The sequence below is a fragment of the Dryas octopetala genome, chromosome 2 (genome assembly GCF_963921425.1).
Source record: "Dryas octopetala chromosome 2, drDryOcto1.1, whole genome shotgun sequence".
Lineage (NCBI taxonomy): Eukaryota > Viridiplantae > Streptophyta > Magnoliopsida > Rosales > Rosaceae > Dryas > Dryas octopetala.
Window position 1 is genome coordinate 7,076,471 of NC_141367.1, and position 19,539 is coordinate 7,096,009.

At 33.5% G+C, this 19,539-nt stretch overlaps 1 protein-coding gene across 1 annotated transcript in view; it reads left to right on the forward strand.

The window, feature by feature from the left end:
* The window catches only part of LOC147292821 (disease resistance protein Roq1-like), a 29,997-nt gene extending 24,879 nt beyond the window's left edge, over positions 1–5,118 (forward strand). Inside the window, exons 2-3 of the mRNA XM_086233534.1 lie at positions 1,545–2,631; positions 4,570–5,118. Coding sequence (XP_086089660.1) covers positions 1,545–2,631; positions 4,570–5,001 — 1,519 coding nt within the window. The 3' untranslated portion in view covers positions 5,002–5,118. The remainder of the gene's footprint in view (positions 1–1,544; positions 2,632–4,569) is intronic.
* Positions 5,119–19,539: the final 14,421 nt, after the last annotated feature.

The following is a 19,539-nucleotide window of genomic DNA, read 5'->3' on the forward strand; positions in this document are numbered from 1 at the left end:
TTCACTCTATGTTCTTCCCTTCTTCCTCCTTCTCTCTCTCTCTCTCTCTCTCTCTCTCTCTCTCTCTCTCTCTCTCTCTCTCTCTCTCTCTCTTCTCTCTCTCCTTATTCTCTTTTCTCTCTTTCTCTCTTAGTTTATCTTCTTTCTTCTCCTTCTTCTCTGATTTTCGGTTTCTTCTCCTTTTTCTTCTCTTCTTTTCTCTCTTTCTCTCTCGGTTTCTTAGCCTACCTGGCCCATCACACTGTATCTCGGCCTACTAGGCCCATCAAGCTGTATCTCGGCCTACTCGACCCTTCACACTATATCTCAACCTACTCCGCCCATCAAGCTGTATCCCGGCCTTCCTGACCCGTCACACTATATCATGGCCTACTTGGGCCATTCAGCTGTATCTCTATCCCAAGAATTAAAAGAGCACATAATACACAATCATGTCAAATGGACAAAATCTCCAACTGGAGACTCACATTTACATTTAGAAAAATGAGTTACAGCTAATACTAGAAGCCAAAACACCTCCATTGATCTAGAATACTAGAGAGTAAAGGATCCCTTATTGACCAAACCCGTAGGAAAACCGAGATCTCCATTACTTTGACCATAACGATATTAGGAGATGTTTCCACTCAAGAATGTGTGGAAAATACACACACAACCAACAAACGTTGATCAAGACATTAATCGACATCTATTATTATTAAGTAATTATTTAATCCGATTATGAGTTCTAATTATGTGAAGCAAAGTAGCACATCAACCAAATAAGAGATTATGTGAAGTCTCTAGAGTGTGCCCTAATTAGCAAGCACACACATTTGACCTTTAATCTAGATGAAGGCTTCCTTTTCCAATTAATCTAGAGTGTGTCCTAAATAGCTTGCAAGGGTAGGAAAGGGGGTGGCTGGCCATAGGGAGAGTTTTTTTTTTTTTTTTTTTCCCCAAAATCTCCTTCAAGATCTTCTTAAAATATCTTCCCCTTTTTGTTCCTAGTCCTTTGTGTGGTAATTAAGTTCTCCCTTTAGCTGGGGAATCATTGAATTATTTTTTTTTATTGTTCCAATAGTGACTCAAACCCTTAGCCTCTCACTTACACTCCACCTGCTACTCCACTAGTGATTTAATGTCCTTTTGTCACCACTGACGAAATAAATTCAGAAAGCAATACTAAAATCCAACAATATATGAGTCAACTAGCACCTAAGTTGATACAATTATAAACATTATTCTTACAGCAAGCATATATAAATAAGCTACCAATCAATTAAGCTCTTCGAGGTGGGAATCCACCACCGGTACCTGTGTGTAGATCGTAATTTGGATACAAGAAACTCTTTTATCTTTCTACTTTCTAATTAATCTTCCGGTAATACAAAATATGTATACCTTGATAAGCCTAGTGATAGGGGAAGGTTTCGAACCCTGTTCTTTGGTGTACGATAAGTGTTCACTACCATTTGATCAGTTACAATCCCCCACCTTTGTCTTTTATCAATTACTTTACTTACTCATCAAATAATTAACATCATGTTCTACCTTTTTTGCAGGAACGAGATAAATGTTATCAGGGACGTAATTGAATATATTTTCAGTAATTTGGATCACACAATATTCCCAAGTGATTCCATGGACATTGTCGGAATGGATCGTGTAAAGAAAATTGAATTGGACTTGGGCATGGGGTTCAATGAAGTTCGTATCATAGGGATTTGTGGAATGCCCGGGATGGGTAAGACGACCATTGCACAAGTTATTTTTCGAAGAATTCATAATCAGTTTGAAGCTAGCAGTTTCATTGATGGTGTTGCAGAGATACATAAAAAGAAAGGTTTATTCCATATGCAAAAAAAGCTTTATGGTGACTTGTTGAAAAGAAAAGTAAGTGTTGGGGAAGTCCATAGGATAAGGAGCAGATTATGTAACAAAAAGATTCTTATCTTTCTTGACGACATGGATAATATAGAACAATTAGAAGCTGTAGTGGGAGATGATGGCAAAGATTTATATAAATGGTTTGGTCCTGGTAGTAAAATCATTGTAACCACAAGAGATGAACGCTTGTTAAGAAAATATGAGCCAAAAATGTACAAGGTTGAAAAGCTTCCTGCTGATGAAGCTCTTATACTATTTTCAAGGAAAGCTTTCAGGAAAGACCATCCTAGTGAAGATTATACTAATTTGTCACACAATTTTGTTGATTACGCTGATGGTCTTCCTTTGGCTCTTAAAGTTTTGGGTTCCTCCCTATTTGGAAGAAGTTTATTTGAATGGTCTAGAACACTGGATAGTTTAAAAGATCATCCAAGAGAAGAAATTCTTGATAAGTTGAAAGTGGCCTTTGATGGATTAGAGGTTCAGCAAAAGAAAATATTTTTGGACATTGCATGTTTCTTCATAGGAGAGGATGTAGAACGTGTAAAAAAGATATTTAGAAGTCGTGGCTACCAAGCAGACATTAATATATCAGTCCTCCTTGAAAAATCTTTAGTATCTATTGTAGGAGGAAAATTGTGGATGCATAATTTACTACAGGAAATGGGAAAGGATATTGTTCATCACAAATCTCAGAAAGAAGGAAAACCCAGTTCGTTATGGGATCATACAGATGGCCTTCAAGTACTTTGGAATAATGAGGTAATATAAATTTAGTAGAAAGATACACTCCCTAATATTCATAATTTGTGATTGCATCAAAACTACTAATTAATTCTACTATAAGTTTTTTTTTTTTTTTTTCCCATCAAATATACATTATTGTTAATTTTTTCAAAAACCAACTTAGTTCCAACGCCTATGTTTCATATTTACTGTGTTTATAAAAGCTGTTCAGTCTTAATTTAAATGATGCATCTTTTTTTTTTTTGGGAGTAAAAAGGTACCATGTGTTGGAAAATCTCCAATAGCATTACCCTTTTGTTAATTCTAGCTTTTATTCATAAGTACGGTTATATATATTACCTTAGATCAAAACAAAATCTTGATCTTAAATCCTCAAGAAGATGATCGATGTCGAACAACTTCCTTTTGTTAGAAAAATAATTAGAATTCCTCTTGATGCATGTATCTTTCCATAACTCATATAGCGATATTTAACAATAAGTATATCAGTAGTGCTACATATACCATATTTTTATACCATCTGACGTGTCATTACTTTATTGGACAAAGTTTTTCTTATAATATATGCTAATCGTAATAGGATAATATTTTTTAAACATTCTTAAAAATTCATTTCATAAATCTAAGTTCTTGTGCTCAAAGAGTTTCTTGAATTTGAAATTTAATAAATCTCATAAACATGCTATTTGATAAAATTAATTCTGCATAAAATAATATTATAAAATATGCTATAGGTCATAATCAATATATATATATATATATTTTAAGATTTAAGGGAAGAGAGAATTAAACATGGGTGCAGAGGGGCAAATTATACAACCCTTCCAACTGGACTGCCCACCAACTTGGGTCATAATCAATATTTAAAGTTCCATCAAATGCATTTGTAAATCTTTTCAATTAAATGCATGATTTTCGAAAAAAAATCTTAAAATTATCTCAATACATTTGATTTATTAAAACTTGAAGATATTTCAATGAAATAATTTTCAGTAATGATGCTCCAAATATATATATTGAAATAGAAGGGACCATGTGTTTGTATATCAAATTCCACATGGTGGAAACAACTTTTAAAAGTTATAAATCTTTTTTAATTCTAGCTTTTATTCATAATTAGTAGGGTTATATATATTGACTTAGCTCAAACCAATATGAAATGGGCACCCACAATTTAGTTTATACTTATGTTAGGATTGGGGGAGGATTCAAAAGGACTTGGATCCTCTCCTAATCTAGCTAATCTTCTAACCTTCCTAAAGTTTTTATTATAAGATGCCATGTGTAGCAGAGAAACCTTGTTCTACCAAGATTTTGTTCTAGGTAGGAGACTTACGGCATCATTAGAAAACAAGAAGTCGATCACTGAACCCACGTTTCTTTTTTTTACGGCACCATTAGAAAACAAGAAGTCGATCACTCAAATCACGTTTTTTTTTTTATTTAAGCTAAATTCATGTTTTACAAATCAAATAAAAGATAAAGTCTTTAATCATCGTAGACGGTAAGATCTTAAAATGTACACATGGCATCTTATAATAAAAAGTTTAGGAAGGTTAGTAGATTAGTTAGCTTAGGAGAGAATTCAAGTCTGATTCTCAAAATATTTTAAAGTATTTTCATCCGTTGTTAGTTTGAATAGTTTATACTTTTAACTACATACCTTGTAAATTTCTTTAAAACATACCATTTCATATTTTCCTCCTATTTTTGTCTTAAAGAATTTATAGCATATGAAATCTATAAATTTGGAAAGATGCACATCTCTAACAAATATCCCCAACTTCCCTGGAATCCCTAACTTTTAGTACTTGAATCTAAACCACTGTACAAGTTAAGTTGAGATTCTTCCTTCTGTTGGATTCCATGATCAAACCCCAACATTTTCTATTGCACATTTCTAGCTGGATATCTTTAAATTTTAACTTAAGCCATTACAAATTTCTTATGTAGGGCTTTTCAGCAGAGTGGGCCTTTTTAATCATCGGCCTCTTCCTAGAGATTTTGTCAATTGCTTTTGATCAGGCTGCCACCCCAAATAAGCCTCACTATGCACTATATGGTATGTTGTTGGCTATTGGGGCTCTACTCATTTGCACAAGTGAGCTCATTTACAAGGGTATAAAGGAAAGAGTTGAATTCAAGAGGTGGGGAATGCTGTGGTGGTTTTATCATCCACCTCCTCGTTACACAATTTTTGGTACTCTTCCTGACATGTATGGACTAATCGGTGGCATCTCTCAGTGCTTTTGCTCGTCATTTGAGTATGTTTATTTCAGTCGCCATGCTGACAATCCTATCAAATTGTCCCTTTGGCCTGCCATCTTTCTTATATGTCTGGGTGCTTCAAGATTGAGTGAGAAGCGAAAGGTACACGTACCATAGATGAGACCATTAATGAACATACTTGCGAGTGTAAATAAGATATTAGTTAGGCAGATCGAGGCTAGTGAGTAAGAATGTCCACCCTGCTTAATTCATCTACAACATCACTTTCCTACTTATGTATCGATCCTTGTACGGTTTAATAATTGTACTGAAATCACTTTACGGACTTTTTTTTTATAAATCGAGCTTCGTTCCTGCCAATTTAAAACCATATGAACTATTTAATGAAATGGTGTACGTTTTTTGCTATGTGTTTTAAAAGAGAGAGAATATAATATAAAATCACAAAAAATAAAATGAGAGTTTGGCTAGATTAACAAAACAAGACGGCAGGGTATTGGAGCTGTGGTGTGTGATGATAATGGTGATCTCATGGTGGCTTTGGCTTCTCCAGTCATGAGCTGTTTCTCAGCTAAGGTTATGGAACTCAAAGCTTTGTTTGCCAGTTTATCCAAACAAGCCACCTTAATTAAAATTTTCATCGTTAGGAAAAATTTAAGTTAATTAATACTTAATTAAAAGAGTAATGCTATGAACATAATAAAACTCAAAATTTTGGATTGTTAGAGACCTCTCTTACATTGTGAATAGAAACATCACTTGATCAATTACTAGTTTGTGGTATTATGAAATTTATTATGATTTTTTAGATATAATAATAACAATAACAACAAAAACAATTATAACAGTACTATATATTATTTATTTTTAAATGTTTATTCAATCATAAATAAACAATTAATAATTAAGATTCGTCCTCTACCAAGAATTGAATTCGCAACACAAAAGGGACACATAATTAGAACTGATCGAACACTAGATTTCACAACAACAAATGGTACATAACTTAAAGCCCAGTAGTACTCATCTACGTTTGTCTCAACTAGGGCTGCCAATCGGTAAGATCAAATCGGTAAATGGCCTTACCGATTCGATTATCGAAAATTTCGGTAATTCAATTTCGATGCCGATTTCTGAATCAACTTTTGTGGTATTCGGTATTTTTCGGTATTAATCACAAAACACAATCAATCCCTTAATGCCCTGCATTTCCAAATCCTACACAAGTACACAATAGAAAAACCATTAATCAAAATAAGAGCTACCTGCAGTTCCAAATCGGCGACTGAGTTGGGTGAGGACCGTGAGGTAGATCGAGAGTTAGAGAGATGAGAGATGGAAGAGTGAGAGTCTGAGGGAGGTAGAGAGAGAGAAAGAGAGAGGCAGCCGTCGACATCTCTGACTTCCATTTGCCGTCGTGGCTGATCGGATGCAAAATTCGAGCACACCATCATGCTCAGGACGTCAAGAGGAAGAAGACTTGGGTGGTGGGAGGCCTCGACGCCGCCGGGAAGGGAACTCAAAGCCTGCAACAGTGCCGGATTATGGGTTCAGGTTTTGGGTTTTCGGCTGGATTATGGGCAATCAATGGCCATGTGGAGAAATAGGAGGGAGAGAGGAAACTTTTCGGACTGGTCTTGTCTCCATTGTCCACCGGACGAGAGAGTTCTCGTCGGAGAAGGTGATCGGAGTAGAGAGAGGGAAGAGAGAGAAGAAGGAAAAAAAATGAAAAGAAAAAGTGAAGAACTGAGAAAGTGAGGAAGAGAGTCACAGGGGGGCGGGGATAGGGGTGGGTGGGCACGAAAAAAAAGAAAGGAAAGAAAGGAAAGAAAAAAAATGATTGGGGTTTGGGCAATTAGGGTTTCGATTGGGGTTTTGTTTGAGGTTTCATTTGATTGTTTTAATTTATATAATACATTTCTATATAAATAAATAATCAAAATATCATAAACCCTAATATAAACTATAGTATAAGACTATAATACCATAATACTAAATCCTAATATAATACTATAATACTATATGTTATATGTTATATATGTTGCATATATAAATTATAGTATTATAGTCTTATAGTATTATAAACTATATACTATCAAATATATAAGTTTATACTATCAAACTATAGTAACTACTAAGACTAACTAATTTATAACTTTATAACTTTATATATATATATATAACTATATATACTATATACATAAACAATGTTAGGTATATATAACATTATAGAGTAATTAATAAATGATAATAGACTTAGTGTATAGGGTTTAGGGTTTAGAAATTAGAATTGTATGCTTAATTGGGTTTTAAGGTTTAACTTTTAATTATAGTGTATAGGATATTTAATAGAGTTTAGTGTATTTAACTTTTAAGTTTTAAGTTTAGGATATAGGGTAAAGTGTATAGACTATAGATAATATACTGTATAAGGTAGTGTCTAAAACTATAAGTTATAACTAAAAGTCTAAAACTATATACTAATTAGTAATTTTATTATATAGGGTATAACCGTATAAGTATAACTAAAATTATATACTAAAATATTATTATATAAGTAGTTTATATTTTATACTAAATACTATATAAAGTTATAAATTATAGGGTTTTTTTTTTTAAAGCCCAATTATAAAATAGGAATGATTGTGTGGCCCAATTGCGAAAATGCGGTACTAACGCGGCCCACTTTTAAAATGGCCCGAAAGAGTCGCAACAAAAACCATTAAAAAGCAGCAAATTTACAGCCCCTGCCACCGATTCCTTTAACTATCCATTAGACAAAGCAATAACTGCAATTAACCTCTTAAAACCGTATAATTAGCAGATAATTATCAAAAACTAACAAATCAAAGAGCCTTCTGGAATCAAAAAAACCAAAAACAAAAAGCCGTCTTCGATTGCCTTGTAGAATAAAAAAGCCACAGACCCATTCTGAACGAGAGATTCAAGCAAAGAGAAACAAAACCTAGTAGCTATTGACCACCATTTGCGAGGAAGAAGAAGAAGCAACACCCAATTTCTACCTCAATAGCTACTGACTTCCAGGAACAATTTCTTCTACAAAACATTATGTATTGAACCGAGTACCAAAAACAATTTTGATAAAAAACCCTAGACCCATTTCAATTCAATGAAAGAAAGTATTATCAATATCTACTAATAGCCATAAACCCATTTTGATATTTATTAAACGGTTGCTTTTCAATGGTTTTCCAGACCCATTCTCAACAAGAGATCCAAGTGGAGAGAAAAGAAACCCTAATAACTATTGACCACCATTGTCAAAGAAGAAGAAAAAGCAACAACAAATTTCTACCTCAATAAAACATTGAAGAAGAAGAAGAAGAAGCTACTGACTACCAGGTACTATTGGGTTGCTTGAAATTTTCAACTACCAGGTACAGTGGCATGTATTACTGAAATTTTTAATGAATTTCTACCTCAATAAAACATTGAAAAAAGAAGAAGAAGCTACTGACTACCAGGTACTATTGGGTTGCTTGGTAATATATGCTATTGTCTGGTTAAATTGTCTATGTTTATGTAATATTCCCCAATGTCAAATATGTAAGATTCTAATTGTTACTGGATGGTAGTAACAATTAGAATATCACAAATAGATATTGGCACTGCCTATGCAGATTTTCCAATGACAAATACATGGAATTCTAATTGTTACTAGCTCCTAGTAACAATTAAAATCTCATATATTACCTATGTCCACTGCCTATGTATTGCATATTTTCTTTGATTTGAAGACCTCCCATCCATTCTTGCCTCCAACTTCAAATTGGGTACAAGTTACAAAAATGGCTTGGAAAGTAGAAAGAAGAAAAAATAAGAGCAATACTTTGAAGAATTCCATGAACTGTAATTTGGATTATCTAGGGAGCTCCTTGCATGATTGATCTCTAGCTAGCTAGGCAGAACAAAATGATATTGTTTCATGAGGAACTGGGGCATTGGGTTAGACTTAAAAACAATGTTGCAGTTGAAGTTTGTTACTGAGGAAAAAGAGTGAGGATTCTTAGGACTGAAAAGTGGAGGAAGTGGGCTTGTTAGAGGTAGCCAAATACGTGGGATTCTAATTGTTTCTAGCTAGTAGTAACAATTACAATCTCACAATTAGATATTGGCACTGACTATGCAGATTTTCCAATGACAAATATATTCTAATTGTTACTGGCTCGTAGTAACAATTAGAATCTCACATTTTACATATGCATGTCCACTGCTTATATATTGCCACTGCCTATGTTTGCAACTGCCTATGCATATGCTAATATGTAACAAACGGAAAATAGCTATTCTAATCTCACAAATTGTTATGCCTATTCTAATTCCAAATATTGTCTCACTATCTGCTTTTTTGCAACCATATTGCAGGATTCAAAGAAAATGGCCACTAAAAAGGCAATAATAATTGCAAAAGAAAAAAAGGATTATACCAAAACAGTCCGAAAAAATTCAATACAGGTGCAACATGGTTGTATTCCAAAGTACTATGGACAAAATTAAAGATGACCTGACTGCCAAGGCATACGAGAAGCTACAGAAAACACCTTTTGGCTACTTATAAATGCATTTCGTAATAAAATGATGGGAAGCAACCCTGTGAAATCAGATGACGGTGTTGGATTCTTTATCCAAGCATACAACAAGGAAACAAAGAAGTTCCATTCACTACAACAAAAACATGATATAACAACATGCGAAAAATGTTGTCAAAGCCGTTTAACAACGTTCGAGTGCACGTTGCGTATCTTGAAGTTGTTAAAAGTTTTGCCCATTCAACAACGCGCCTTTCAAGTCGTCTAAAATGTTAATGAACGTTGCTAAATATTTTTCTACAACGTTCAAAGAACGTGGTATCTTATAACTACGTTTTTAAAACGTTGTTCTTTTATTTTCCAGAACATCTTGTGCATGTTGTTATTATTATTGCTTTTGACTACATGCTTTTATTGTTGTCATTGTTCTTTGCAACATAAATATGAACGTTGTTAAATAAAAATTTACATTTAAAAAAAAAATTCTTAAACCTGGTTCATAAACAAATTAAAGATGCAATATTTCCTAAATATCATTAACATACAAAATAATATAACCAATATGACTAATATCATTCATTAAATAGAACCAATATGACTAATATCATTTATACAACCAACCAAGTACCTGTCAAAATACAAAAACCAACTATTTAGCACAAGTCAGCCATGTTAACAAACATACTAGCACAAAATCTAACACCTAAAATCCAATACAAGCTCCTACTGTGCCAAACTTTTTGATAATATTTTTTTCCCTTCTCCAAAAGAGCAAAATTTCATCCTTCAACAAAAATTTCTTCCTCAAAATAACTAAAGTTTCCTTATCCAAAAGATCAAACATCCACCCTAGAGCCAAAGTTTCTTCCTCAAGACAGCAAATCCACTTACAAAAAGATACTTCTCTTCCAATAAAGCTTAGCTACTCTTTGTCATCACCAAATAAGGCTTCTATACACAAGTTCTGGAGCAATTCCTTTTCATGAACCTGCCATTTCAATTAAAATAAAAAAATGCATAACCAGTTAGCCTTGGTGGAAGGTCAACAAATTTTTAAGAATGCTCATTTTTTTGTTTAAACAAGTAAAATCAGCCTTTTAATTGTTGAAGGCCTTGCAAGTAATTCCCAAGCTCTCCCTTTAATTCAAAAGTCATTCACATTTCAATAGGAGAAGGGCTCTCACACTACAAAAGCAATCTGAAAATAGCTTGGGACTTCATTGGACAAATCATCGTCCAGGAACTATATATATATGATACATGTATTTGCCCTTTCATTGTTTTTGTAAGTGTCAACAGTTAAAATCAATCTTAATTTTGGTATCTGGATCTCTTATATCTCTTGTGATAATGATGCAAATTGGCAAAGTCCAATTTTAATTTAATTAAAAAATTAGCAAAGTCCAAAATAGAAATACATAAGCATGCATTAGTGGAGAAAAATACACAATGATGTAATAGCAGAGGTAAAGGTTATGTTCATATTGTCTTTGTGCATTAATTTCTTTCTGCTTCATGATCCAAAAGTACCATTTTGTCTAAACATGCCTCTTTGTTTATCTATTAGTTACTACTTATGAAATGCATGGTCGATTATAGAAACATTACCTCTCTATAGAATTTTGATAGAGAGGTAATGCTTCTATAATAAGACAAATGAGCAAATGAGTTTGTTAATCAAAACTAAAGGAGTAAAGTAACTTATAGAGCTCATCTTCACTTGTTAAATTGTTCCAATAGGTAAAAGCTGTTCATAATTCAAATATGACTATATATATTAGTAACACCAAGAATTTTTACACATTATATATATCTTAGAATATAGCAATTTCAAAATTTAACTATCATCGTAACAATAGAACACTAAAAGGAAAGCTAAACAGAGCATAAAGAAAACTAAGACTATGCAAGACATCAAGGCTAAACAAACAAACTATAGCCCAAGAATACATATACTAATTTTTGTTATTAAAAGAAGATGATTATCACCATGGAAAAGTTATAATCAAATAGCACAAATACAATCAATCCCAAGAAACTCAAACAAAAGATAAATTTGACAAGTAACTTCATTACCAAACTACATTTACGGTAAGTTAAATACCATTTGACTTTTTTTATCACTCAAAGACCCACCTAGTGCCCTAAATTCCTTCTCTGCAGCCAAAACCAAGTTGATTGTGCCCTGAAAAAATTGAGAGATCAACAATGAGAATCTTATAATAGTAGACGTATCTGCTTTAAAAGCATACACAGACAAGAATCCACTATGATGCTATACAAACAAACATAAATAAAGCAAAACACATATATTACTAGAAGATAAAAGAAGGTACAATTAGCTCTTTACGTAATAAACTTAAAAAACTAATTGAAAATACAACAGAACTAGCCACCTCCATTAACTAAGCAAAGCAACAACTATGCTGAAATAAGCTTAATACTAGGATTGCTGAGTAGGCTTATAGCCTAACATTCATAAGTCATACCTATCAACTAATTATCAAGTAGAACTTAATTTAATTGGAATTGAGTATATATCACTCAACAAATGTAAAGCACAAATATTCATTAAGATGGTAATTAGAGATGTGTGTAGTAAGTAGCTACACGGTGGTGTAAGTAGCTACACGATGGTGCATTCACATTCTTACAATGTACTTTGAATATTACAACATCTTCTTGGTCATAAAAATTGACTTTCATGTTGTGGATAGAAAATGTGACTTCCTTGGGTTTTTTATTTTTTCAAAAAATAGAGAAAGAAAAAAGCAACAATACAAGAATATTGCATCCACTATCACTGACATGAGTTTCTCTTAAAATTCCCACAAATTGAATCCAGACCTGAACTTTAATCCAAATTTATCATTTAACCAATTAAAAAAGAAAAACAATTGACTGAGTCTTTTTATCTCAATCAAACACAGAAACGAAAACCTAGAGTATTTACAGACAAGAAGAGCACACCATGTTTCTATATAGACAAACATATATAAATAAAGCAAAACCATGTTTCTAATTTTCAAAACATAATTTTGGCCTAGAAGATCCTAATACTTTATTCTACGATAGGTCAGTGACTTGAGTTTACATTTTGTTTTGATCATTATGGAAAAAATTTGGGTCTTTTTTCATAAAAAAGAAAAGAAAGGAAAAAAGCAACCGTACAAGAAGCAGAAAAAGAAAGAGGGAAGAATAAGAAGCAATCTGCACTTAAAAGGTCATCAATATAAGAAGGAACACTACTATAGAGCAAAATAATCATAGAGAAAGATAGAAAAATCCAATATCACTGACATGGGTTTCTATTAAAATCCCACAAATTGAATCCAAATTCCAGACCATAAACTTCAATCCAAATCCATCATTTAACCAATTAAAAAAGAAAAAAAATTGACCCATTCTTTTTATCTCAATCAAACACAGAAACTAAAACCTAGATATCCTAAAAATTGAACCCATTTTTTTTTCTCAATCAAAACCAGAAACTAAAACCCAAAAATTAAACTCATAAACTAAAACTCTAGATAAAATAAAGTATCAAAGAAAGATCCTAAGAATTGACCCAATCTCTTTTTCTCAATCAAAGTCAGAAACTAAAACCCATAAACTAAAACTTTGGAGAAAAGAAAGTAAAAAAGAAGACGCTCACCTTATCGGAGTAGACGCGCCGATAATAGGGTAAGCAGAGAAATAGAAAGTAAGGGAGATGGTCTAAAGAGTGAGGGAGGTGGGATTAGGTCGACAGAAGAAAATGGTGGAAGAAGGAGAATGAGACTGACGTTTGATTTCTTTTTTATCCCAAAAATAAACCCAACGTTAATTTAATTATTTAAAAAAAAAAACCAAATCCTGAAGTTTAGTTTATTGGGTTTGGAGCTGAAATGTAGGCGCCAATTCTAGATATTTCTTTTCGGCGCCAATAATTTTAAGATATAACAACAATTTATGCATGTGGTCATTATTAGAGAATCCACAACAATAAACAAACGTTGTGTTTTCCTAAATAAATGACAACGAGCAGTTTCAAGTGGTCATATGCGAAAAAAATTCGGAACACGCACTCCATGTTGTCGTATATTCTGTTAATAACGTATTGTGTGCACATTGTGAGATTAAGATTAATAATAGTGTACGACAACGGACACTTTGTTGCACATTGTTAATGACTGCTTTCAACAACATGCATTTTGTGCGTTGTCTTCTCGATGTTGTCATATCCTGTTTTTCTTGTAGTGATTTTGGTAAGAAGGAAATAGAACTTACAACAAGTGACATTGCTGATTTATTTGGGCTGCCAGAATTGGGAAATGAAGTTCTCTTGACAAAAAAAGATTTCAAGAAATCCAAGTTCATTACATATCACTTTAAGAATGATGAACAAAGGATAAATAGAACCTCAGTGCAAAATGCTCTCTATAAAGCAATAGAGGAAGGAAAATAACCTCAGATACCAACAGGGAATCAGAAAACTTCAAGGAAGAGAAGACTGAAAGACAACAGTGACAATGTTGTTCATTTTATAATTTTGTACCTGTTGGCTACTTTCCTATTCCCAAACTTTGGATACCACCTTGCTAGGGACTTGGACAAGCATGTTGAAGACTTGGTTGGAATGGTACATAAAGCATGGGCAAAGGGAGTGCATGATTACTTGCACAAATCATTGTGCAAGATAGTAAATCAATGGCTGGTTGTGTCGTTGCCATACTGGCAAGCACTAAACTGAATTCATTAAATATGAATGTATTATTTTAGACACTATGTTTATTGTTTATTACAACTTTTAAAAATTTTTGTATAATTTTTCTCTTTGATGAATTCCAGTATTGGATATGCAAAAAGACAAACATCATTAATCCAATCAAGGGCAGAGAAGAAGAAACTCCTGGCATAGTCAAATGGGATCTAGATGATCTCAATCTCAAGTTGAAACATTACAGACTTAAAGACTTTGAGGTAAAAAAGCAAAACAAAACATAGTTACTTTATACCAATAACTATTTTCAAAACCAAAATACTAACAATGTTCACTTTAAATTGTGAAGAACATGTTTGATGATGAAGAAAGAGGGGAGAAACCACCTACTGAGGAAACATGCCGGTTAGGAGACACACAAGAAACAAAAGAAGATGAAGAACCACAACTGACACTCCAAGATTGGTTAGATAAAAAAGACAAAGAGGAGGAAATGGAAGTAGAATCGTCACTCGAAGCTTGGGTAAGAATTCAAAACTAATAACAAAACGCCACTGCATATTTATTGTGCATGTTTGTTGTATAAGTTGCCACTATTAGACAGTAACAAACACCAACAAACCAGAAATTGCCACTGCCTATGCATATTTCTTAATTGTTATATATATGTCATACTTCTTTTTATTTTCTGTCTTTTATAAGCAACCAAACAGTAGCAAATATGTGGGATTCTAATTGTTACTTCCTGGTAGTAACAACTGGAATTTCACATATTAGTAAGCCTATTTGCTACTGTCAAATATGTGACATTCTAATTGTTACTTCTTGGTAGTAACAAATAGAATTTCACATTTCCTTTTATAATAAAATGTCACTTTATCACAGTAACAATATAGCAAACACTAACATTTTCTTTTATGCATGCAGTTAGACCACTTTGAAAGTGAACAAATCAGTAAAGGGGATAAAAAGGACATGGAAGAATTCCTTAACATCTATGAAGAAGTCATAAAACAATTAAAGACATTAGTGGTAAATGAAGATGAAGATGAAGATCACAATGAAGATGAAGATGAAGATGAAGATGAAGTCACAGGAAAAAAAAAATTGATTAAACAACTCACCACTTAGAATGCCATACTTGATGAGAAAAATGCAAATTATTGGTAAATGGTTCTCACTGCAAATGACGAAATTGGGAAACTCAAGAGTGACAATTATGAACTAAGCCAAGAAAATAAAAAATTGAAGATGATAAACAACAAAGTTAAGCAATTACTCAATGAAGAGAAAGAAAAGAGAAGAATTGATAAAAAGGAACAACAAGTCCAAGAGGCCAAAACAAAATCACTCTTTGAAGAGATTGAGAAGCTGAAAGAAAGAATTTCAAGACAGAAAGAGATGATTGAGAAGTTGGATAGCAGTGGGAACATTAATTGCCTTGCACAAAGGTCAAGCCCACTTGTCTCACCTGAAAGGGACGAGCAAATAGAAGGAGAGCATCCAGCTGAAGATTCTTTTGAGCATCAAGACGAGCCTCAAACTGCAAGGACTCCTCAACAAAAGCATACAGCTGAAGAGTCTTCTGAGCATCAAGATGAGCCTCCACCATCTTTTGCCTTTGAGAATGCTGCCTCAGTTGAATTAACTCCCAATCAACCTGCAGAGCATCAACCTAAACAGTCTTCTCCTTGCCTTGCAATTGTACAATACTCAATGATGGGAAGGTTAAAGGAGAGAGAAGACAGAGTTAAGAAGGTTGATGATATATATGAATACAACTTTGAACCAAGGAAGAAGAAGACACCTGCAAGAAAAGACGTACCAGAATTGCCACCCAAAACAAGAAAGATAAAGACAAGAGTTGAAAAAGGCAAATGAAAAAGTGAACAACCAAACTTTGATTTGGACCTGGACCTGGACCTGACCTAGGAAGATGAGGACCTGACCCAGGAAGGTGATACAGACTTAACACTACAAGCTACAAAAGGACCAAATCTCATTGCACAAACTGTTGAAAACATAAAGTGGTCAAAGTATCCGGTCTTCAAATTATTGAATGAAAGAGTTCAACAACTCCTAATTGAATTTTGGACAAAAGGCCCCACACAGGTACAATTCCATTTTTATGTTGAATTTTAAAACACCTGATTGCCATTGTCAAACAGTAACAATAGCTTAAGGTACTGACAAACACTGACTACAATATATTGTTTATGCAGCACCTTACTATGGCAAAAAGGAGAAGGTGTAATCAGTTCAATCTCTAGACAAGATGTTCTAAACTTGATCATGGACAATGCAGTGGCAAATAATGTAAGACCAATTACTATGGAAACTCAAATTAATTTAAAGAGTAAAAATTATTTGAAACTACTTAACATTGTTTAAATCTTGCATACCAAGTGATTGATGCATTTGAAGAACTACTGCAAGAGGAAATGGACAAAGTAGAATCTGAAACACCTGCAAAGTCAACATTCCTCACAACCTTTGCTTCAGTAAGTTCATTTAAAACTTCATTACTCAAAAGTAACCAAGACTTCATTATTGTCACTGACAGTCAGTGGCAATTCAGTAACATTAAAAAATTACATGTTTTGATAACAGATTAAGGATGCAGAAGATGATCAATTGGGGATAGAACAATTCCTTTTTGAACCTCTCCTTAATTGCTTGGGAAAGTCGGACAAGATATTCATCCCAATGGTCACTTCTAAAGCTTTTCATCACACACTACTTGTGATGGACAAGGATGCGGTGAATTGGCTTCACTTCAACCCCCTGAAGCAAAGAAGGATCAAGATGGATATATGCTACAAAAAAGCTCAAAAACTGGTATGAAATGTGTTTAAATTTCATAAAACTAAATTCTATGTACTTAAAGATTGATATGAAATATGTTTGAATTTTTAAGAACAATGTACTTTAAAATGCAGAAAGCGTGCGTGGACAGCTCGATCTATGTCATGCAAGCAAGAAGTAACGGATGAGATTCTAAAATCAAGAATAAGAAGAAAGCTAAGCAAAAGAAGCAGTGCAAGAGAGCTCAAATTCACTGATGACAATGAAGCAACACTCAGATGGTTGAAAGACTTTAGCAATGACTACGAACTTCACCAATCAAAAATTTGTCCACAACAATCAGAGACATCGTAAGTCGACTACCATATGCATAAAGATCAATTTCAACAAAATTATTAAAAAAATAATCTTAAACTGATGCCATTCAATTTTATAATTTGCAGATTGGATTGTGGGGTGTTTGTCATGTATTATATGGACAAAGTTTCAAAAGAAGAGCTGAATAACAACAAAATCACAAAAAAGGACATTTATAAGTTCAGAGCAAATGTAATTGAAAGGTTCATTAACCATGAACAAAGCTGGACTTCACAGCAACTTCAATCCTTCAAGAAAATCCAGAACAAGGACTGATCACACTCTGTGCTGTGCCGAAGAAAGACTTTACCTACTGCTTTTTTATGTTTTAGAATTCAAGTTTATGTATTTTTGTTTCAAACATATTGCAGAATTTTATTTCTATGTTGAACTCTTTTGTCTTTTTTATTGAAATCTTTCAGCTTTTTATTGTACTACTTTCAGTTTTTATATTGAATTTTAAAATGCTTAATAGGTTGCCACTGCCACACAATGGAACAATACTTGATTGCCACTGCCACACAATAGAACGATACGTGATTGCCACTGCCAGGCAGTAACAATACATAATTGTCACTGTCAGGCAATAACAAGATGTGATTGCCACTGTCAGGCAAATAAGTTAAACAATAACAATAACAAATAACACATACATGATTGCCACTGTGTGAGGCCCCGAAAATTTTTCGTGTTTTATTTTATTTTCAAGATTGGTTTTGAGCCAATGGGAAAATAGTATAATTCACTACGAGTACGTAGTATTTTTCTGGGTATTTTTCTAAGTCCCGAATTATTTTTGGTTAATTTTCGATGTTTGTTGAGTGGGAAGATCTTGGCCATTGATCTATTTTGATCAAACGGCCAAGATATTGACACATGGCAGCATCTGGTGGCAGGGGAGGAAGCGATGAGAAGAATGGAGAACTCGGTGAAATTTTGTGAAAAATCCCACCGAGCGCTCGGCGGTTCTGGCGAGGGCTCGGTGGTTTTAGCGAGGGCTCGACAATGTTTTATATAATTACCCCCCCAGCTTTCATTTCTCTCATCCGCAACATCTCTCTCTCAGTTTTCTCATTTTCTCTCTGTTCTCTATCTTAGTTGAGAGGCTGTCTTGAGTTTCTCTTCGCCCGCGGAGGTGGTGAGGTACTTGTGGTAGTTTAGGATGCACGAAATCCAGGTGGGTGATTTGTGATCCTAGTCATGTGGTTTTGTCATTAGTCCTTTGTTGTGTAATTTGTGGAATTGTGAGAATGATTTATTTAATTAATTGTATAAGGTAAGGTTACCTTATTTGACTTATTATTTTAGTAATGGTGTGTGAAACCTTAATTTTGTAGGTAACACCTTATTGTTTATGATAGTGAATTATTGTTGTTCAATTAGTTGGTACCATAATTAGAACGATACACAAATTAATTATGATGGCACATCTAGATGCCAGTGATGCTCGTTTGAGCTATTTATTTGATTGAGTTATTGTTAGCCATTGATTTGGCATTTTACTTGTTGTTTTACAAGTAGATCGAGTAAATGTTGTTAATTGAAATGAATTAGGATACATTTTAGAGATTTCACAAATCTTTTGGTTGATTGTGGTGTGACCTTATTTTCATAATTTGGAAACCATAATTTGATTATGTAACGGTTTTGGGTAATGACATTGATAATTACTGGTGGATTACTGAATGTGAGTTATTGACTAATGAAAAGGAATTAGGGCATCCGCTAGTGAATTCATATAATCTGTTTGATTATTGTATGACCCTACTTTTCATAATCAGACATCATAATTTGATTAAATAGTTATTCGATTATTATGATGATAAAGATTGGTTTGAAGATTATATGTTTTGATTGTATGCATTCCTGAGATGCTAGGTTGTCTATCATGTTTATGGATTGTTATATGGGTACGATTTAGTACCAAAGATGAATATTACGGCATGCTTAACTACCGAAGATGATTTATGTACTGAGTTAAGTAGTAAATGCATAATTGACCGTTCTGGTCGGAATTTGACTTATTAAACAAGTCACATGATATATTGTATTATTGTTATTGAAAGGTAAATCATATGTATTCAATTAATTGGAATGATACCCAAAACGGGTGTGATGGCGCATTAGTTGCCAATTTGCTTTGCTAATAGAGCGGATTTGTGATGGAATGACTTGTTTCCAGTAATGCTCCTTCTGAGCTATTTTCTATATGAATTGATATTGGTCATTGTCTTGGCATTTGACTTGTTGGTTTACAAGTCGTATATTTGTTAGTGAATT